Source organism: Hibiscus syriacus, unplaced genomic scaffold (assembly GCF_006381635.1).
Source record: "Hibiscus syriacus cultivar Baekdansim isolate YM2019G1 unplaced genomic scaffold, ASM638163v2 tig00110647_pilon, whole genome shotgun sequence".
In the NCBI taxonomy this organism is placed as follows: Eukaryota; Viridiplantae; Streptophyta; class Magnoliopsida; order Malvales; family Malvaceae; genus Hibiscus; species Hibiscus syriacus.
Genome location: NW_024062811.1, coordinates 1,290,369 through 1,312,557, shown reverse-complemented (window position 1 = coordinate 1,312,557; position 22,189 = coordinate 1,290,369). Strand labels below are relative to the sequence as shown.

General features: G+C 33.5%; 3 protein-coding genes across 3 annotated transcripts; 1 reads left to right on the top strand and 2 right to left on the bottom strand.

Moving 5' to 3' along the window:
• The first annotated feature begins 3,178 nt into the window (after nt 1–3,178).
• LOC120137070 lies at nt 3,179–9,581 on the top strand. Its single transcript, XM_039152927.1, has 7 exons — nt 3,179–3,312; nt 3,778–3,836; nt 6,821–7,519; nt 7,703–8,098; nt 8,398–8,679; nt 8,788–9,081; nt 9,226–9,581. Exons 1-7 carry the CDS (start codon nt 3,179–3,181, stop codon nt 9,579–9,581), a joined length of 2,220 nt encoding a protein of 739 aa, XP_039008858.1.
• A 3,622-nt stretch (nt 9,582–13,203) lies between these two features.
• On the bottom strand, nt 13,204–13,865 carry LOC120137082. The gene has a single exon (XM_039152937.1). The coding sequence runs from the start codon at nt 13,848–13,850 to the stop codon at nt 13,206–13,208; it is 645 nt and encodes a 214-aa protein (XP_039008868.1). The 5' UTR covers nt 13,851–13,865; the 3' UTR covers nt 13,204–13,205.
• Nucleotides 13,866–14,036: 171 nt separating this feature from the next.
• On the bottom strand, nt 14,037–14,684 carry LOC120137069. The gene has a single exon (XM_039152926.1). It carries the CDS (start codon nt 14,661–14,663, stop codon nt 14,037–14,039), a length of 627 nt encoding a protein of 208 aa, XP_039008857.1. The 5' UTR covers nt 14,664–14,684.
• Nucleotides 14,685–22,189: the final 7,505 nt, after the last annotated feature.

The following is a 22,189-nucleotide window of genomic DNA, read 5'->3' as shown; positions in this document are numbered from 1 at the left end:
GCTAGCCTATCCTCAGTTTCTTTAGACATTTGTCTTGTGTCGTGCTGAGCGTTCTTGCTTCAAGGAAAAACCAAGATCACTTCGTTTGAAATCCTTATTTTAATGAATGAATATTTTAATGTATTATGACATAAAAAATGCAAAGATGCCAAATGCAAATGTAAATATAAGAATACAAATTGTGCAATACAAAAGCAAACATAAAAATACAAATGCAAAGATGCCAAATGTAAATATGCAAATGTAAAAATGTAAATGTAAATTATTTAAAATACCAGAATAGGACATCCAGTTATATTAAGACTGCCCTTTTCTTTGATATTGAAAATAAATAAACATTATTATTTAATTAAATATATTTTGATACATGATGTAAATTTAAAAATGTAAATGTAAATACAAACATAAAAATGTACAAATGCAAAATACAAATGCATGTATGAAAAGGTGTTACTCAAGAGTGATCATCTTAGAAAAAATTTCATTGAATGCAAAAGTTTCGGTACATCAAACAAAACTTTACATATAGGGATATATTTCATTCCTAACTTCTCCAAAGTCAAATTAGTCTATCAGCTTAAGGGACATATTGCTTGTCTGGACTGCAACTTCTTCTATGACATTCTCTTTCATCTTCTGTGTCACTTCTCGGAGTTGCTCATTTTCCCTTGTAAGAGAACCTTTCTGTCCAAGAAGTTCTTGAACAAGATCTTCATATAAGTTGCAGCTCTTTTTCAACTTGGTGACCCCTATGATCCACTCTTCTGGGGTGCTTCCTAGGCCAGCATTTTGAAAGGCTTGACTGATCTTCTGAAAATCTTCATGCATGGTTTTCATTTATGTGCTCAATTTCTTGTTTTGGTCATTCAAGTCCTTCAAATAACATGCTTGAGTTTCGTAAAAACCTCCTCCACTCTGAATGTCATGACTGATGCTCTTACCATAGACTGCTTTTGGTATCAATCTGGTAGGATCTTTGTGTAATACTTTTGGTATTAATATAACCGGTTCTCTATGTACAGAACTTCCCTCGATCCTCGTAGTTTCTTCAGGATGTCTTTCCTTGGCCGCATCATATTTTGTTTGATCATAAAACTTTTTGTCCATTTACGATTTCTTTCCAATTTGATGAACAGTCTTTTAAGTCAACACCTTTTGGTTATGCCATGATCATGTAATGCAGGAACAAAACAAAAGAAATCAATATAAACAAATTAAAACAAAACAAAATGTATGAAAAATAAAAATGAGAAAGAAAATAAATAAATTGGTAAGTACCAATTAATGAAAAGAAAATATTCTACCTATCATGGTATATAATATTTCCTAACTTCATGCTTTCTAGTTCCATGCTTTGTTTGGAAAAATTAACCTAACAGCATGATTACTAGTTCGCATGCATTTATTCAGGAAAAAGAAAAGGAATTAAAAGCTAGAGCTTATTTCTCCTTTGTGTATACCTACTGACAAAATTTCAGCATGGTTTCAAATCGGGAGAGTTTCTAGGGTTTATTATATGCAAGGTTTCAGTTCTAGGAGTAAAGGTACCCGAATTGTCCTTGTTAGTGCCCCCCTTGGGCTGCTAACCCTTTATCCTAGTCCATCACAGACTAAAGTGGATCGAGTTCAATTCGAGGGGATACACTTCTCTATGTCTGACACGGAGAATAAATTCTCACGAAGACATAGAGCATATGAATCCCAAAAGTTACTTGCTAGGTCTGACACGGAGAATAAATTCTCACGAAGACGTCGCTTTTACTCCCACTTAAAAGGGACAAACTCAATTATAAAGCTTTATGTTATGCAATGCAAGTGTTGTGTGTGAGGAGAAATGTTCAAACCTCTAACAGATAAATAAAATAATTAATACCTGAAAAAAATATTAATAAAATAATATAAAAATAATAAGTAATAAAAAATTTGAAAGAAAAGAATTAAAAATTAAATAAATGAATTTTTAATTTCTAATTAATAGAGACAATTTATAATTAATTTTAAAGTTTGACGGTCCCCAGCAGAGTCGCCAAGCTGTCGTAACCGGTTTTCGTCCGGGCACGAATTTTTTTTACTTGGTGGGAAAAGTGATGTGAATAAATGGTTTTTAAAATAATTTGGGAGTCACCATCGGCCTTTTGGGTCAGGTAGGTCGAATACCTAAAAATTATCTTTTAAAAGAGTTTTTAAGAAAACATCAGTTAAAAGATGAACTGATCTGCGTTTATAACCAAAAATTCTTTCTTTTTAATAATAAAAAGGGATTCGTGGTCGGTTACGTTTAGGGAAGGATTAGCACCCCTACAACGCCCAAAATTGGTACTTTTTAATTATACATTGTCTCTATTATTAGAAATTTAAGAATTCAAATATATTTAATTCATAATTATGTTATTTCAAATAATCTTAAGAAAATATATTAATATGTATAAATAAGATATTTATTTATTTAAAAATATCAAAAAAGGGCTTCTAGGTGCTTTAAGACAGCTCTTTTCTTCGATATTTAAAAATAAATAAATAACTAAAAAATATCTTTTCTAAAAAATAATTAATATATAATTTATAAAAACATGATATTTATTTATTTATGAATATCAAAAAAGAACTTCTAGGTGCTTTAAGACAGCTCTTTTCTTCGATATTAATAAATAAAAATAAATATTAAAAATGTAATAATTTTTCATAAAAATGATTTAAATAAAAATAAATTATAATTTTTATAATATTTAATTTAAACAAATATATATAAATATATCTATAAGAATAAGATAATAATAAAATAATAATTAAAGCCATAATTAAAATATAAAAGTAATAACAAAATAATATTGTAATTAAATAATGATCAAAATAAAAGAAATTAAAAATATAAAACTAAATATAAAGTATTAAAAATAAAGATAATAATTTGAAATATTATGAAAGATAATGGTTAATAGTGTAATTTAACCTAATTAATTAATTTGGGATATAAATATAAATTAATAAAATTATAAGGGATTAAATCGGTTATTTACCCTAAATTATGTAATTATGCTGGAAATGACTAAAATAATATAAAATAAAATTACGAGACTAAATTAAGATATATAGAAATTTATTGTAGTGACTAAATTATAATAAACACATAATTTAAATAATGAATTAAAAGGCATAAAAGTCAATTTCAGTGACCAAAATGAATTGTTTACAAAACCTGAAGGGCCGCGGAAATGGTTTGTCCAGTGGTGAAATTACGGACATACCCCTCCCCAAAACGGCGTCGTTTGAGAATGATATATACTCCCCTTCCAGCTGGCCCAAAGGGCCAGCGTTTCCATTTCTCTTCTTTCTCTTCTCTCTCTAACTGAGAGAGAAGAGAATTCTCTCTCGCTTCTCTCTATATTCCCTCACCAGAGGGAAGCCGGTCATCAGCCGGCAGCCGTCTGCCGCCGTAATCCCCACCGCATCCGGTGGCCGGAAAATTTTATTTTTTATACCAACGTAGATCGAACCGTCCTAATGACGGTTCCGGTGTTCTTTTCTCTTAAATAGCTCCCGATCGGAGCAAATCTAGGAAAATACCTTCGGTTTTCGAAGGTTTTTTGGTGACGCTTGGAGGCTGGTTGTGACTCCGATCGAGGTGTTGTCTTCCCCGGTAAGTTTCTCTCGCTCTTCTCTTTTTGTTTTGTGGTTTGCTTTCTGTTTTTTTTTCTTTTTTTTGTTCTCTGTTTTTGCTCTCTGTTGGTTGCCGTTGTTCTGTGTCTTTGCTTGCTGTCCTTTTCTTTGTTTTTGCAGGTTCGGTTTTATAGGCCTCGATGAGGCTCTCGTAGGACCAGTCCCAGAGGTGTTTATCGGTGAGTCACCAGACTATTGTGGTGACTCACCATAGAGCAAGCGACGTGGAGGGGTAGTTGGGTCTTCTGGAGCCTTATGTTGAGGCATCGTGGCAGAGTAGACCGTCGGAAGCATCTGGTTGGGTCACCTGGCAGTGAAGTGTCGGCAATGAGCGGCGGTTGTGGCTTCTGGAAGCTTGAGGCGGCGGCTGGACCTGGAAACCCTAATCTAGTTTTAGGGTTTAGCTTGGGCCATTTCTGATCGGGCCTGGTTGTAATCGGGCCAGAGTTGGGCCTTGGGTTGTATCTGTAATAAAATAATAATATTAATAATAATAATAATATTAATAATAAAAATAATAATAATAATAGTAATAAAAATAAAAATAAAAATAATAAATATAATAAAAACCAAATGTAAAAAACTAGTGTCTTCAAAAGGTATGGAGGGAATCGGAAGCAAACGAGGCATTTCTAAACAATTGTAAGTTCTTATAGTTGCGGTTGCTATGGTGGTATATGTTGTTTTACATAGTTGCATTGCATTGAAAATTGGATATAGAATTTGGTATTTCCACCATGAAAGAGAAAGGAAGAACTTCCTCCGATGATATTGTCAAACTAAAAACGTATTGTAAAATAATATTGCAAAAGTCATTGGGAAAACAGGATATATAAAACTCGAGCTTGGAAACGATGTGTACACGACTATTTGTATTGTAATTTCTATGAAGCACGCTATTCGAGGGCATTCTGCTTTTTCTTTTTCTTTTTAGTTGGGATCATTTCTGTTGACCAAAACGAAAGGATCGAGTTGTGTCTTTTTTTGTTCCCATGGAGCTCGAGAGTGGGTAAAAAGAAGCTATAGTGGGGGCTGGATCTGTAATTTCCAGATCCCACCTAGAAAAGAAACATACAAGTTGACCCAGACAAAGATTTTTATTAAGGATAAACTTCATATTTAGTACCTAAACTTTCAAATGTTTTAAAAATCATGTCTGACGTTTAGTTTTTATTTTATTTTAGTACCCTTCCGTTAAAAACTTAATGTGTTAGTACCTAAACTATCAATTTTGATCCATTTTAATACTTAAACTTTCAATTCTTTTCAAAAACTTAATGTTAAATTTTGAACATGTATACTAAAATGAAACAAAAACTAAATTTTATGTATTGTTTTAAAAATTGAAAGTTTAGCTACTAATATAGATCAAAACTAATAGTTTAGATACTAAACCCGTAATTTACCCTAAAATCAAAGAAATAATAATTTATTGGGTAAACTACAATTTTAATACCTAAACTATCACTTTTGTTCTGTTACGGTCACCTAATTATTTTTTGTTTCAAAATCATACCCAACATTACATTTTAATTCTATTTTTGTCACTTGCTGTTAAAAAATTAACAATGATGTTGATGTGTCACCATAAGGCAATAACATGTCATCATTAAAAAGAATTATAAAAAATCACATCAATAGTTTTGTTAATTTTTTAACGATGAGTGATTAAAATAAAACTAAGGCATAACATTAGATATAATTTTGAAATAAAAAACAATTAAATGACCAAAATAAAACAAAAGTGATAGTTGATACTAAATATGTAATTTATCCTAGTTTCTGTTAGGAGACGAGAGATTTTTTGTATTATGTTTAATTAATTAATTTTAATAATTTTGAATAATTAAAATATATTTTTGGTTACAATTAAAATATTTTTTCACTTACAAAATGAGTATGATAAAATTTTATATAGTAATTTTCTATATTTAAAATTATATTATCAACCCTGATTTTTTAATAGTATTTTCCAAACCCAAATAAATTAATTCTGTTAAATTAATTAACAATCTGAATTAAATTAATTAATATAATTTTTCATTAAATTCAATAATTTTTTTATTAATATATGGTGATTATAAATGATAGTATTTGTTTTAAAGACCTTCAATCATTTGATAAAAAAATTTAAAAATAATACAATCATTAATGCTAAAATTCAAAACCTCTAAAAAATAACAATTATCCCTTTAATTATTTAAATTGTTTTATTCGTAAAACTATTAATTTTTTTTTATTTTGAAAAGTTGATTGAATTGATTTTCAATTTTTTTATTGATCTGATTCTATCCATAGCTCACCACTATTAATAACCAAACAGTTTATGTTTTGTTTTGAGCGCAGCTAAGTCATAGATAAGTAATATTTTTGTTTTGGGCCCACTTAAACGGTGAGTTTGGCATTATTTTTGAAAAATAATTTGTATGACTGATATAGAAATTTTTTTAAAGTGTAATTTAGAATTTAAGTGTTTGAGATTATTATTAAAAAGTAAGTTTGAAAAGATAAAATGTATATTATAGACATTATGTTTTAAATTAAAGATAGAAAATTTATCTTCTATTTACACTTACTAATGCTATGATATATAAAATATATAAACTCAAACTATAATAAAAATATAGAAATATTTTAAGATAACTCGTTAATAATATTTTTATAAAAAGAATATTTTATTAAGAAAAATATATTATCAATAATTTTTAACATGTACATATAAAATTGTTATGAAATAATAACTTAAATACTTGTTTTAAGAAAAAGAATATTATCAATAAATTATACTTGTTGAACGAGTTAAAGGTATGATTAAGCTGAAAATTTGAGGTAATCAGATTGATGTGAATAGTGAAACTAGCATAGCCAGACAATTAATTTAGTTTGTGGGATTTTTTTTCTGCTTTGGTTTTTAGCTGGTTTGTTGTTGTTGTACTGAGATATGTGGTTTTGTTGGTGTTGGAAATATAATGAGATCATTCATCTAATAATAATAATAAAAGATGACAGTTTTTGCTTAATCAGTAGAACATAAAGTTATTCCGAAATCATATGGCGCACGATAAGGCTTTTCTCTAGGTGCACGTTAGCAAGGCTATTGTCTCCTGAGAATCCGATCGTGTTTCTGGCGCTCATTCTACCATTTTCGGTGTTCCTCTTTCAGATTTGTTTCTGCCTGATTTCTTGGCTATTTTCTCATTTCGGTGTTCTTCAATGGATTGGAGAAAGCTTTTTGGCTGCTCTACGGGACTTGACTTAGAATTTCATCCGCCTAGGGTTAGCGAAGGGAGTATCTCCGTTCACCCACCTCCTGAAGTCCTTGAAGCGGGGATTGATGAGTGGAAACTTTCACTCGTTGGGCAATTCCTTGGTGCAGCCCTAAACTTTGCTACCATGCAACGAATCGCTGATAATCTCTGGAAGAAAGCTCTCGGGGGCAGCAAAGTTCATGTAAGTTTTGCCGGTAATAATCTCTACGTATTTTCCTTTAAATTTGAATCTATTAGGGATTGGATCCTTGAGAATGGACCCTGTCATATTCTTAATAAACCCCTAATTCTTAGGAAATGGGAACCTAACTTGAATAGATTGCAATTCGATTTATCCCGTATCCCAGTTTGGGTTCATCTATTCAACGTACCCCTTGAACTTTTCTCTAGAAATGGACTGAGTTACATTGCTAGCGCCATAGACTCTCCTCTCACTATGGACTCTGTTACTGCTGCTAGATCCCATCTAGAATTTGCTAAAGTCTGTATAGAGATTGGGGCTAATGACGTTATTCCTAAATTTGTGAATATGGTTATTAAGGATGGAAAATCCATCTCTATTGTTGTAGAGGTACCTTGGCTGCCCTCAAGCTGTAAAAAATGTAATGTCTTTGGACATAACGATAAGAACTGTAGCTCCCAGAAAACCCAAGCTCCTATTAAATAGCAAATCTGGAAAAATAAAGAAGTTTCTATTGCGTCTAAAATACCAGAACCAGTCGTAGGAGGTATCGAATTCTTACAAGAGTCTGATCCTTCTATCCCTACCTTAATAGGTATTTCCCCAAAATCACCTGATGTCTCTGTGCTGAACCCAATTATATTGAATTCTGAGACACTGGTTGATAATACTATTAATTCTGATGTTGTTAGTTCAGTTACTAAGGACGAAAAAATTATGCTACACTCTAAATCTATTGCTGACTCTTCCGAGATCCTTTCTACATCTCAGCCTAAACTAGTAAAAAACAATTCCAAATTATTTGTATCTGCTTCTAACAATCGATTTGAGGTATTAAGTGTCGAGGATGAATCCTCTATTGTTACTGATCGTCAACAAAGGAAAATTAGGTCAGCTTCCTTAGGAGTGGCCAGAATTGTTAACGAATTGAAGATGAAAAAGAAAGATAATTTAGTCAAAGCTAAAAATGCTGAGGTAGATGGTAGTGGAGGTTCCCTAGATCCTACCTCTCAATGATTTGTGCCTTCTGGAATATCAGAGGACTGAATTGTCCTAAAAAACAATATGCTGTCATTAGAAGAGCTAATTTAAATAAAGTTGATGTTCTTTGTTTTCTTGAAACAAGAGTGAATTCTATCAAATCTTTGGCTATTCTCAACAGTAAATTTTCTAATTGGAATGCTTTTACCAACTATGATTATTCTCATAATGGTCGTATCTGGATCTTATGTAGAAAAGGAATTGATTTTACTTTTTGTCACGCTTCTAAACAGTGCTTATCTATTAAAGGTTATCATTCTGGTTTGCCATTTATAATTACTGTTGTGTATGGTAGTAATGATGGTAGAGAAAGAAGGCTTCTTTGGCATCAATTAAGGGACTTGGATAGAAACTTAGGACATTTCCCTTGGATCATAGGTGGTGACTTTAACATTATCCTGAACTCTAATGAATCTTTTGATTTTGATTTGTTGGGTCATTCTTCTTCATCTGATATGAGAGATTTTCAGGAAATTCTTACTGACCTTGATCTTTTTGACCATCCCTTTTTTGGCCCTACCTTTACTTGGAGTAATAAACAACTTAATGTTTTCCTTGCAAGAAAACTTGACAGAGTGCTTACTAATCAAAACTAGATTAATTCCTTTCAATCATACCATGTTGAGTTTCTTACTCTAGGCATTTCTGATCATTGCTTGGCCCTTCTTTGGATTCATAAAGAGATGCAAGCCAATAGACCCAAGCCCTTTAAGTTTTTTAATTTCTGGACTCTTCACCCAAACTTTATGTCTTTGGTTGAAAAATCTTGGTTTTCCCCTGCCAAAGGGAACCGTATTCAGATTCTTTTCTCTAAGATTAAGCTTCTTAAAACTCATCTTAAAACTCTCAACAATTCTTTCTTTAGTGAGCTCTCTTATAGGGTTAACTCCAAAAGAGCGGAACTTGAACAGCAACAGCTCAAAACTCTTAAAGGTGATGCTTGTTTTGATTTAGAAATTCCTTTACAAAATGATCTTAAGTTTCTTGAAGATGTTAAAGTTATGTTCTTAAAGCAAAAGGCTAAGGTTTAATGGCTCAAAGAAGAGGATAAAGGCTCTAAATTTTTTCATTCTGCAGTTGCCTTAAAAAATAAAAGAGACACCATTAGGCTGTTGATTGATGATCAAGGGAATAGGTTGGAATCTTTTGATGCCATGTCTACTGAAATTATTAATTTCTTCTCTAACTTGCTAGGCTCTTCCGATCCAACGGTTAAGAGTATTGATCCTAATTTGCTAAGATACTTGCTTCATTCTTCTATCCCAGCTGAGTTTATTGCTGATCTTACCAAAGATATTACCATGAATGAAATTAAAGAGGGTTTCTTTTCACAAGGTAACGATAAAGCCCCTGGTCCTGATGGCTATTCCCCTCTATTCTTTAAACTCTCTTGGGCTATTATTGGTGAAGACACAACTGCTGCCATAAAATAATTTTTTGAAAAATCCTTCATTCTTCCACCTTTCAATGCTACTACTATAGCTTTGATTCCCAAGATTCCTAATCCTAGCAAGGTCTTTGACTTTAGACCAATCTCTTGATGTACTATGGTTTACAAAGCTATTTCCAAAATTTTGGTCAACATGCTCTCTAAATTGATCCCTAATCTCATCACTCTCAATCAAACGGCTTTTATTAAGGGTAGATCCATTGTTGATAACACCTTGTTGGCTCAGGAAATAGTAAGAGGTTATAACAGAAAGCATTTATCTTCTCGTTGTGCTTTGAAAATTGACCTTCATAAAGCCTTTGATTCCCTTAATTGGGAATTCATCACTGTTGTTTTAAAGGCCATGGATCTTCCTCCTATTTTTATTTCCTGGATTGAAGCTTGCTACATGACTACAAGCCTTTCTATCTCTTTAAATGGTAGTATGATTGGGTATTTTAGAGGAGCAAAGGGTGTTAGGCAAGGGGATCCTCTATCTCCTTTCTTATTTGTTCTCTCTATGAATATTCTCTCTAATCTCTTGAACTTGGCTACAACAAAAGGTCTGTTTAATTATCACCCTAAATGCAAGCGTATTGGTCTCACCCATCTCTCATTTGCTGATGATCTATTAATTTTCTGCAAAGGAACTATAGACTCTATTATTGGTGTTAACTCTCCTTGGCTATTTTTATGAAATTTCTGGTCTGAAATTAAATGCTTCAAAATGTGAACTTTTTTCTGCGGGTATTTCTAACTCAACTCTTGAGGAAATGAGATTGATTACAGGTTTTAAAATAGGAAGACTACCAATTAGGTATCTTGGCATCCCTCTTGTTACAAGAAAAATTATTGATAAAGATTGCTTTGCCCTTATTGACGCTATCAAATCTCGTTTGCATCACTGGTCTGGTAAGGTCTTGAGTTATGCTGGAAGATTGGAGCTTGTTAGAGCTATTTTATTTAACATAACTAACTATTGGTGCAGGCAGCTTTTCCTCCCTTTTTCTGTCATTAAAAATATTGATCAGTTATTTTCTAGATTCTTTTGGAATGGCGCAGATAAACCAGCTGCTGGTGCAAGAGTGAGTTGGAAGCAAATTTGCCGACCAAAAATAGAGGGTGGTCTTGGAATCAAGGACTTAAAAACCTGGAACAAAGCTTGCATGATGAGCCTCATTAAGAATATCCTTGCTGGTGAAGGATCCCTTTGGGTGGCTTGGTTAAAGAGCTATATGTTTAGTACCACCACCGATTTCTGGTCTGTCCCTGTTAAATCCAATATGAGCTGGAGTTTTAAGCAAATTCTGATGCTAAGGGCTGAAGCTTCCTCTTTTCTGCCTTCGGTCTCCAAGAACATTAATGACCTTTGGAATGACATCCGAGTGAAAAATCCTAAAGTCCATTGGCATTCACTGCTTTGGCTTCCTCTTCTTATTCCCAAACACGGTCTCATTGCGTGGATGGCTTTCCTCGACAGACTTCCTACAAAGGAGAGACTTCACAGAATGAGTATCGTTCAAGACTGCCAATGCATTCTTTGTGGTGCTAGTATGGAAACCAGAAACCATCTATTTTATGAGTGCCCTGTTGCCACTGTAATATGGACGGAAATCTATTCCCTTAATGGTCTTCGGCTTAGTCACTCCACTTGGACTGCTCACTTTGATTGGGCAGTGGATAATTGGAAGGGTAAATCCCTTCTTACTTCTATTATGAAAATCGCTTCTAATGCGTTGATCTACATTATCTAGAAAGAAAGAAATAGGAGACTTTTCCAATCTCATGCATTTACTGTTGAGGCTATGTTTGGAGAGATTAAGGAAATTGTTGGGTTCTAACTTAGGAGCAGGTTTACACATAGATTAGACAATGTTAACACTACTCTTTGTAATCTATGGGGTATAGTCTAATTTTGTTTTGATTAGCATTTTATTTTTAAGATGATCCTTGTATTTCTGAACTTTGCTTGTTATTTGTAGCAGTTCACTGCTCATTGGGTAATAGAATCTAATTATCCAAAAAAAAAGTTATTTCGAAACACAACATAGATCTTGAGCTAACAAACATCACAATCACTAGAACTCTCAGAACTGTTCACTTGAGCGGCTCCTTCTCCTTCAAATATTCAACAATTTGGTCGTAGATTTCCTCGATCCCCAACTTAAAGCTGAATCCTTCATTAATATGCTTCTTCGAGGAAATTCTCAACTTGGCTTTGGAGGGGAAATCTCCAAAACTGCAATCGGTATAAAAGTAAACAAACTATGTTAACCATAATTCGCCCATAAAGAAATGAACTTTGTGAATGCGTTCATATTGGATCTTACTCGGTAGTGACATTGACTCGAAACATTTGTTGTAAAACATAACTGAAATCTTAACCTCCAATCACTCTTTCCTTTTTCAACTTATAAAAATTTCTAGAAAACATTAAACATAAGTGGAATTTGCAACATTGCTGAAACCTGAAACTAAAAAAGCAAAGTAAAAAGGAAAAAGGGTAGCTGAGTGAATGGCTACCTAAAAACATTTCAGCCTCTATCTTTCTTCCCTGGTTAGGACCGTTAGATGGTTTACTGCTTTTAGTCACAGTTGGCACGAGTTAATTATTTATACCATTTGCATCACCGATTCTACATCTTACAGCCTATATACTTGTTTCCATCTAAATTTTTACATTCCAAAAATGATAAAAAGAAACAAATCTTGTAGCAATTGTTTATCTTTAATTGATTCTTAATATATATATATATATATATATATATATATATATTAAAACATTTTATCCTCAAACGTTTTAATATTTTGTCAAATTAACCATTTTTGAATTGAAACTGTTAGTTGAGTAATCGTCAATATATATTATTAATTTGATATTTTTACATGTACTTTAATTAGTCATGTCATATACCACAACATCACCAAAATGATGCAGCATGTGCAATGATGTCGCTTTGAGTGACATGGATCATGTCACATTATCATTTTGGGTAATTTTACACATATCACCTCATCATTTTAGATAAGACATATCATATAAAATGTAAATTATTAAACACGTATAAAAATGACATATATACACGATCATGAATTTTATATAAATGAGACTTCATCATATATATATATATATATATTGTCCTATTTACAACTTCTATTTTAGTTTTCCCTCCTAATCTCGCTTGTACAATGCTTTAATCTTGAATAAAACACCTTCAACAAGTGGTCTGCAATCTATTAAAATGTCTGTAATTTCTTTCTCTCCGATAGTACACACAACCTCAAGGCGGTTGGTTGATGCCCAAACTTACTTATTTGGCACCGACAATCCTCAAGGCAGTTTCACTATAAGAAACTACAAGCTTGGCTAAGAATTCTAGAGCTGGTGCAGAATCATCACAATTCAGTATAATTGATATTCAGAGAGAATAAAAACCTCAGAAAATGAGAAACTAGCTACTGTAAGAATGAATAATCACAAAGAAGGATGAAGAAAGAAAATAGGCCTCAAATGGATAATATGTTTAATCAGTCCAATATATTACTAAGATAAAATGAGCACTTATATAGTGAATAGAGTTTTTTGAAGCTATTGAAAAAAGAGTTCTTTGAATATGTGAATGGACAATCAACTTCTGCAAATGATTGCTACAAAGCAAGGGAGGAGAGCTCTAGGGCTTAGTGAATAGAGTTCCTCGATATTCGAATGGCAATCAGATTTTCCAGCTAGTGAATCAAAGTTTGATTGACCTTCCTTTTCCTGTAATTTTTCTGATGGTTTAAGAACCCTGCCGGCAATTACCCTGCACACAACCAGAGCTTTCCTTAGAGTATGGTTTCCATCATCAAGTTCAATAGAGTCCATAGCTCTTTTACTTGTGGAAGAAGTAAAAACACCCCAGTATCCCTTGGGTTCCTTCTTGCTGAAAAACCCACATCTTAGAATTTGACAGACACCACATTTCTCCAATATGCAGAGGCTCAGAGTGTTTTCCAAGCCAAGAGAGCATGCAACAGTTGTGCCATAGAACCTCAAAAGCTCATTCCCATCAGCCAGGCAGCGTGGATGTTTCTTCGATAGTTTATTTGCCTTGAGCTTTACCGTTTCTCTGTAATCTTCGAATTGGGAAAGAGTTCTTTGCATGTTGTGAACCTTCAATATCCTTTCAATTTCACCAAATTTATTCTCAGAATCGGAAAAACCTGTTTGGCAAATTAATTCCACAATTTTCTTGGATGAGTCTCCTTCGGGAAGTGCTGTAACTGCACACATGAGATGACTTTTAGTTTTTTCAATAACTTGAACTACATAATATAAAAGGAACTGTTTAGCCTCAATCTGAAAAGCTTAAGAAATTTCTATCAGTCTTTGTCCTATAATTAACAGAGGAAAAAGGCATATACATATGCACGCTTGAGTAATGAACATTACCAGCATGCCTGGAGAGATGATGTGATTCTATGGCTTCCAAATTTTCAAAACTTTCGCTGCATTTCTGACAAACATAGAATTGGGACTCCAAATCAAGGGATCTCCTACTCTTCGAATAGATGCCACGGCCACCTCGCTGCATTTCTGACAAACATAGAATTGGGACTCCAAATCAAGGGATCTCCTACTCTTCGAATAGATGCCACGGCCACCTCCCAAAACGGAAGGACCCCTCGACCTTCTGCCACTGTAGGCTGCCTCCATAAAGTGTTCTCCAGGTCCCGGTGTACCAGGGCTAAGGGTTCCCACAAAAGTTGAACTCCCCTTGCCACTATCATTACCAGAATCCTGAGTTTTAATCTCGAGAACATATTTGGAGCCTGTGAAAACTGTTTGATGTGTTATCGGATTGAGAATCTCAGCGCTCGCAATAGATATCGGGCTGCCAATAGCCATAGGTGCCTTGTCCGTGTGTCTCTTGCTTCCATGAAATCTCTCTCTCAAATTTGATAAGGATCTTGAACACCCTGAACCACATAAACATTGGTTTTTTGGTGTTTCACTGCTGTTGTTGCCAACGGGTTCCTTTACATCAGACAACTCTGATTTACAGTCAAATGATTTCTTGAGACTAATTAACCAAGCTGAAGGCATTTCTTCTCCCTTATTTTAAACCTTTTCTTCTCTTTTCTCTGGCTAAATGTTTTATTATGCCTCCACTCACCAAAACTCTTAAAACAATCTCATCTTCAAACCCTATGGCTGTGACATCAGAATTACCATTACCAAGACAACCGTCAAGGAAAGGTATATATTCTGTTTGCGCATATTATTTCTGTGTTGGTGCACTACTCTCCATGTTTGGCAATTATTTCCTTGTTTGAACCACCCATGCAGATTAGATTACAAAATCTTGATGACATTTCACGAAGACCAAAAGAATTAGAAAAGGAAACAATTCTTAGGGGAGTTAAAAGATTGCAGATTTAGTGCCAAATAAATGCAGTTATGAAGTTGCCACTTTTACTCTAGAAAAACGACCCGGGTACAACTATAGATATTTTAGATTTTTGCTGTGTATTTTATATTAAAAATCTATTTTCACCTTAAATTTTAGAAATTCAAGTTGATCTCCTAGTATAAAGTTCTATATCCGACGCTTTCCTGTCACTGAAGAACTAATTATTATCCGAATCCCTACATTGATTCTTAGGAATTTCAGGTTTTTGAGAGATTATATAGCATAATGGTTTATGGGAAACATGCAAAGAAACATTTTGCCATTACTCCCATGCCTTTGTCTCTGAAGCCTTTACGGTGCAACTCAGTGAGGAAGTAACCCAGGTCTTTGTGCTTTGATCCAAGGCTTTTGTTCGTACGCGCTAAACGTAGCATGCGGGGGCAATAACAGCCGCTGAAATTAAGAAATTGTTGTCAGCTGTCAGTCGACAACGTCTTTATTATATTTATCATCTTTCCACTTTCTGAACAAATATTAATGTTTTTGTTTGGAATTAATATGCATTTTACTATCTAAGCTTTTAATATTCAATTTGGTGCTTATTTTTTTAGTCCAATTAGATATTTAAACTTGATTTTTTTTTTCAAATTAATATATGATTTTTTCTGTTTAGATCAATTAAAATTAGTAAGTATCAATTTAACAAAAAAAAACTAGGTACTGTTACGTTTAGGGAAGAATTAGCACCCCTACAACGCCCAAAATTGTACTTTTTATTAAAATTGTCTCTATTATTAGAAATTTAAAAATTCAAAATATATTTAATTTATAATCTTATTTATTTCGAAATTATAATTATAAAAAAATATTAATTTATATATTTATAATAAATATTTATTTATTTAAAATATATCAAAAGGACTTCTAGGTACCTTAAGACAGCTCTTTTCTTCGATATATATAATAATTAAATTTTTTTATAATTTAATTTTAAAATACCAGAATAGGACATCCAGTTATATTAAGACTGCCTTTTTCTTTGATATTGAAAATAAATAAACATTATTATTTAAAATATATATATATATATATCTATAATATATAAATATATATATATTTTATTATTATGTGAATATAAAAATAATAATAATATAAAGTAATAACAAATTAATATTATAAATAAATATATTTAAAATAAATTTAAAAGTAATAATATTAAATTGCAAAATATATAAAAACAATCAGGATCAAAATGAAAAGAAACAAAAAAATTGGTGACTAAATAAAATAAAATATCAAAATTAAAGGGCATAATTCGAATTAATAAACTACTATGTAATATAATTTAACCTATTTAATTATAATGGATAAAAATAAAATTTAAAATTAATATGGGCTAAAAGGTTATTTTCCTTAAATATAAATATAAGCTGGTAATGACTAAAATATAATAGAATAAAATTAGAAGCCCAAATTAAAATGTTCAAAGAATGATTCTGGTGACTAAATTGAAAAGATTACAAACTAGGATGAACTGCGCGTGTGGTTTAGCCATTAGTGAAATTACGCCCAGGCCCTCATCAAAACTGTCGTTTCGATGAGGTACAAATACCCTAAAACTGGCCTTCAAGGCCATTTCTCTCTTTTTCTTCTTTCTATTCTCTCTCTTATGAGAGAATTCGCTCATCTCTCTCTATATTTCCCTCGTCTGAGGGAATTCTGGGAGCCGCCGACAACCATACGCCGCCACGAGCTCCATCGTCGGCCACCACCACCGGTGGCCGAAAATTCCCAAATTATCCTAGATTACAAATATCGACCTCCTAAGGCCGAATACAGTCTCTGTTTTCTTTAAAAAGCTCCTAATCGAGCAAATCTACAGTTTATACCTCCGTTTTCGAGTGCTTTAGGCGTATGGTGGCGAGTGGAGGCTTCAACGATGTTGGTAAGTCTCTTCCCGTTCTCTCGTTTATTTTCCGTTTCTTGGTTTGCTGGTTGTTGGTCTCCTCTTTTTCCTCTCTGTTGGTGTCCCTTTTCTCTCGGGTTCTTCGTTTCTATTTTTTTGGTGCCCTCTCTGTCTCCTCCCCTTTTTCTTTTGCAGGTTCTCCATGGCTTTTATAAGCCTCGACGAGTCTCTCATCGGACCAGTCCAAAGGGTTTTTATCTGTGAGTCACCAAACTATGTGGTGACTCACCCCATAGCTGCGACGTGGACGGCCGGCGTGGTGTTTCTGAGTCTTCGAAGAGGGTAGCTTCGTGGCTGCTGCTGGAAGGTGCTGGAATGTGCAACGTGGAGGGGCTGTTGGAATGGAGAGGTAAAAATGGTGATTACAGCTGCCCCTCTTTGCTCGTTGCTGTGGAACAAGAATGGAGCAAAGACATAAAGCACCATTTTAGCTTAAAAGTTAAACTTCTTAGCTATAAGTTCTTCTCATTATGAACTTTTCCACTGGGATGATAATTTATCTCCTTATATGATGTAATCATGCAAAGGCTGAACAAGTTCTTCTTGGATGAACTTCTTTTTCCTCTTCAGATAAGTTCTTTTCATTATGAACTTTCTCTGGAAAAGTTGATGTTGATCTATCTCTTTCCGTAATAGAGTCATGCAAAAGGTTGAACAAGTTCTTCTCATTATGAACTTCTTCTTCCTCTTCAGATGAGTTCTTCTCATTATGAACTTTTTCTGGAAAAGCTGATCCATCGAGTGATGAATTCAAGCAAAAGGTTGAACAAATTCTTCTCATTCTAAACTTCTTCTTCTTTCTTCAGATGAGTTCTTCTCATTATGAACTTTTTCTGGAAAAGCTGATCCATCAAATGATGGATTTGAGCAAAAGGTTGAACGAAAACCGGTTTTCGTATAAGTACGGTGAAGCTGTCGTTGGTTGCTGGATAGGGAAGGTAAAAATGGTGATTACATCTGCCCCTATTTGCTCGTTGCTGTAGAACAGGAATGGAGCAAAGACAAAAAGCATCATTTTTAGCTTGAATTGTCCAAACTTTTGAGCTATAAGTTCTTCGTATTATGAATTCTTCTGCTGGGAATGACGATCCACCTCCTTTTGTGATGGATTTGACAAAAGGTTAAACAATGTTGATGCTGATATATTTCTCTCTATGACGAGTCGAACAAAAGGTTGAATAAGTTCTTCCCATTATGCACTTCTTCTTCTTCTTCAGATGAGTTCTTCTCATTATGAACTTCTTCTGGAAATGCTGATCCTTAAAAGAGGTGTTGATTCAACTTCATATGTGATGAGTTAAGATAAGGTCGAACAAGTTCTTCTCATTATGAACTTCTTCTTCCTCTCAAGATGAGTTCTTCTCATTATGAACTTATTCTTATTCTTTAGATGAGTTCTTCTCATTATGAATTTCTTCTTCCTTCTTCAGATGAGTTATTCTCATTATGAACTCTTCCACTAGGGATGACAATTCATCTCCTTCTGTGATGTAATCTAGCAAAAAGTTTGAACAAGTTCTTCTAATTATGAACTTCTTCTTCATCAGATGAGTTTTTCTCATTATGAACTTCTTCTAGAAATGCTGATCCTTGAAGGAGGTGTCATTGATTCAACTTTATATGTGATAAATTAAGGCAAGGTTGAACAAATTCTTCTCATTATGAATTTCTTCTCCTTCTTCTGATGAGTTCTTCTCATTATGAACATTTCTGGAAATGTTGATGGTGATCTATCTCCTTCTATGATAAAGTCAAACAAAAGGTTGAACAAGCTCTTCTCATTATGAACTTCTTCTTCCTTCTTCAGATAAGTTCTTCTCATTATGAACTTTCTCTAGAAAAATTGATATTGATCTATCTCCTTCTGTGATAGAGTCATGCAAAAGGTTGAACAAGCTCTTCTCATTATGAACTTCTTCTTCCTCTCAAGATGAGTTCTTCTCATTATGAACTTTCTCTGGACAAATTAATGTTGATCTATCTCTTTCTGTGATAGAATCATGAAAAAGATTGAACAAGTTCTTCTCATTATGAACTTCTTCTTCATTCTTCAGATGAGTTCTTCTCATTATGAACTCTACCTGGCAATGTTGATCCATCAAGTGATGAATTCAAGCAAAAAGTTGAACAAGTTCTTCTCATTATGAACTTCTTCTTCCTTCTTCAGATGAGTTCTTCTTATTATGAACTCTTCTGGAAATGTTTATCCATCGAGTGATGGATTTGAGCAAAAGGTTGAACAAGCTCTTCTCATTATGAACTTCTTCTTCCTTCTTCAGATGAGTTTTTCTCATTATGAACTTTCTCTGGAAATGCTGATCCATCAAGTGATGGATTTGAATCTTTGCTAAAATCTTTGAAATTCCTGTCAACGTTTAACATGGATAAAATGAATGGAAATGCACCTATTTTTGCAAATGCCTAAATATGATGCATGAATATTAAGTTCATTTTTATTTGATTTCAAATTGGTGAACTTGGTCTTCCTTCACTTCATCATTTATTGCCAGGATTACCTCTGGAATGTAGCAACTTATACTATCAAGCTTTCATTTATGCAGAATCATCTGATCAATCTGTATCTTGGTGTCTTCTTTGCTTCATTTAAGTCTCATAAGAAATGTTTCATTTGTGGAACTCTTGCTGTAGTCATAACTATGACTTTGATGCCCCATTTTGTCTTGGATAAAACCAGCTTTCTTTGTTGGGACTTGTGTAGAAATTCAATAAAGCTTTCATCTTTGAAAAGAGAATCTATCATCTTTAAAAAGAGAATCTATCATCTTTGAAGAGAGAATCTATCATCTTTGAAAAGAGAATCTATCATCTTTGAAGAGAGAATCTATCATCTTTGAAGAATGTAGATGTAGATATGTCTGACTCAGTAGGGATTAATTAGGATAGTAGAGTCTGTTCTAATTTGACTCTTGAAACACATCACAAGGAGGATTTATCCTAATTCTTTTCATGTCTTCACATCTAATCAGATCTCGAATAAGGCAACTTGGACCATATCATGTCGAGATGTTTAACAACAACCTGTCACTCAACATTAGTTGGCTCCACTACTTTCTTGTTGTTAAACTTTCTGCTTCCCTTATATAGAAAGAAATCTTCATCATATCTCACTTCTGACCTTGAGGTTGAAGAAGACACTTTATCTTGGATCCATAAATGGAAATACCATATGATTGCAACATTGGTTCAGTACCAGAATAACTGGTTCGTAAAACATTTGACAACACATTCATCATCTCATGTGGTTTCTGCTCAGATGTTTGTAAAGTATTTGACAAACATTCTTCATTTCTTGTGACTTATGCACAAATTTCTGGTCAATGAAGTTCTTTGCATAGTGTTCAAAGCTTTTGTATGATGTCACAAGACCACTTGAAAACAAAACTCAGTGGGAATACAAATGGAATGCTGGCATGACAAAAAAATTGTTCAAATTCACAAGATATGCTGGTGTCGAGACACTAATTGATCTTGATATCATCTCGGGCAAGGGCAAGTGTAATACTGATCACGTTTTCTTCTGTAATGAGCATTGTAGAAAGTAGAAATACTTCAGCTATAGGATCCATGTATAGAAAGATATCCGTGGAATTCTTGCTTCTGGGGATGAAACGCACATGATAAAACACAAAATAGATAAAAATTCAGTTCAGCCTGGCTGGCAATGATAACTCCAGTAACATCGGGAAAGAGCAATATATATGAGCTTCTCTCTTCAATGTCATCAAGTAAACAAAACTGATGTGAAAAACAGCTTCGTAACCTCAACAGTATGGTTGAAACTAACTGACAAGAATCTCAAAGAAATATTTTCAATTATTACCGACACACAAAAGGCCAAATTCAGATTTCGAGGTTTCGAGGAAATGATCCTTGGATCGAATGTTCTACAAAGGGACCATCTTTATTCATGCAACCATGATGTAGCTTAACAAAGAACACACTGTCATGTAACACATGGTTTAAGAAGATTGGGTATTTGAAACCGTACTTGCTGAATAGATATTTGTTCAACAACAGGACCCTAATGCAACTGCCTGATGAACGAAGCAATTATGTATGGTTAGCTCGACTGTTACTGTTTCACCATTTTCATTCTTCATATCTTTCTATCTTATTGGAAATATTTTCTCAAATCAAGGGTCTTTAACACCTGATGATATGGGCCTTCAGCATGTCCCAGCATTTTGCTGATATAAATATTCAGGATACATCAACATTCCTGATTCTGATTGAAAAGGGTTTTCAGCATTCCCCAACATTTGTTTCTTGTTAATCTGAGCCTTCAAAATGCCCCACATGGATTTGTCTGAAGGAACCTTTAAAATGCCCCAACATATGCTGATACAGATGTTAAAAGTGTGCTTAACATTACTTCTTGTTGAGATGAGCCTTCAAAAATGCCCAAATATTCATACTGACATGAGCCTTCAAAATGCCCCAATATTCTATTTCTGTTTGAAATGGGCTTTCAAGATGCCTCAATATTCTGCTTCTAATTCACTCTCAATGTCTATTTAACTGAAATATCATGATCCCCACGAGGTCCAATTTTGACAATGAACTATTGTAGGTACTTGTGGCTTTATTCATGCCCCAAATCTGTTTATGTTGAATACTCTCATTCTAGTGTCACTAAACAGTAGTATTGTCAAGTAACTGAAATTCTCTTTATGTTGTCACAAACTTAAGAAGTATTCAATCATTCTGACAGAAACGTCTGAAATATGTGTCTTCTGAATGAGGTGACTGTTTTCTGTATCTGGAGGGATCTATTCAGACATAGCAATAGCTTGGTAATCCATTCCAGGCTGACACAGTGGTTTATCATCTTTCAGTGAAGGCCATCTCTGAAATATACTTTTCTGTGTTAGAGAAACCAATTTATGCGAACAGTAATCTGATGCAATGGCAAGACTACATATACAATGGTACAGACTCTTGAAAAATCCACACCCATGCAACATGTTGATTCTGATAACAACTCATCTGATTATGAAGCGATCTTTCAGGATGATTTCACAAATATTGATAGTTCTTTCTGATACCGAAGAAATCCTAAATTCTGATTATGATGAGGAGAGTAAACTGTTATACTTGACAAAAACAGGATATTCAGAGGCTTAAATAACCATGGAGAAATATGGTCTAGATTCATCAATTGCAGAGTTGACAAATTTTATATGTGCTGCTCAAATGGCTAAGGCTGCTGACGCACTTCTTTCAGTAGAAGAT

What these genes read in the sequence shown, in the direction of transcription:
- LOC120137070 (XM_039152927.1), top strand. Translation starts at nt 3,179, where the DNA reads ATGAATTGTTTACAAAACCTGAAGGGCCGCGGAAATGGTTTGTCCAGT. An exon ending in TGAGGTAGATGGTAGTGGAG is followed by an intron (nt 8,099 to 8,397) that starts GTTCCCTAGATC and finishes TATCTATTAAAG; the next exon opens with GTTATCATTCTGGTTTGCCA. An exon ending in TGGCCCTACCTTTACTTGGA is followed by an intron (nt 8,680 to 8,787) that starts GTAATAAACAAC and finishes TTCTTACTCTAG; the next exon opens with GCATTTCTGATCATTGCTTG.
- LOC120137082 (XM_039152937.1), bottom strand. Translation starts at nt 13,850, where the DNA reads ATGTGTGCAGTTACAGCACTTCCCGAAGGAGACTCATCCAAGAAAATT.
- LOC120137069 (XM_039152926.1), bottom strand. Translation starts at nt 14,663, where the DNA reads ATGCCTTCAGCTTGGTTAATTAGTCTCAAGAAATCATTTGACTGTAAA.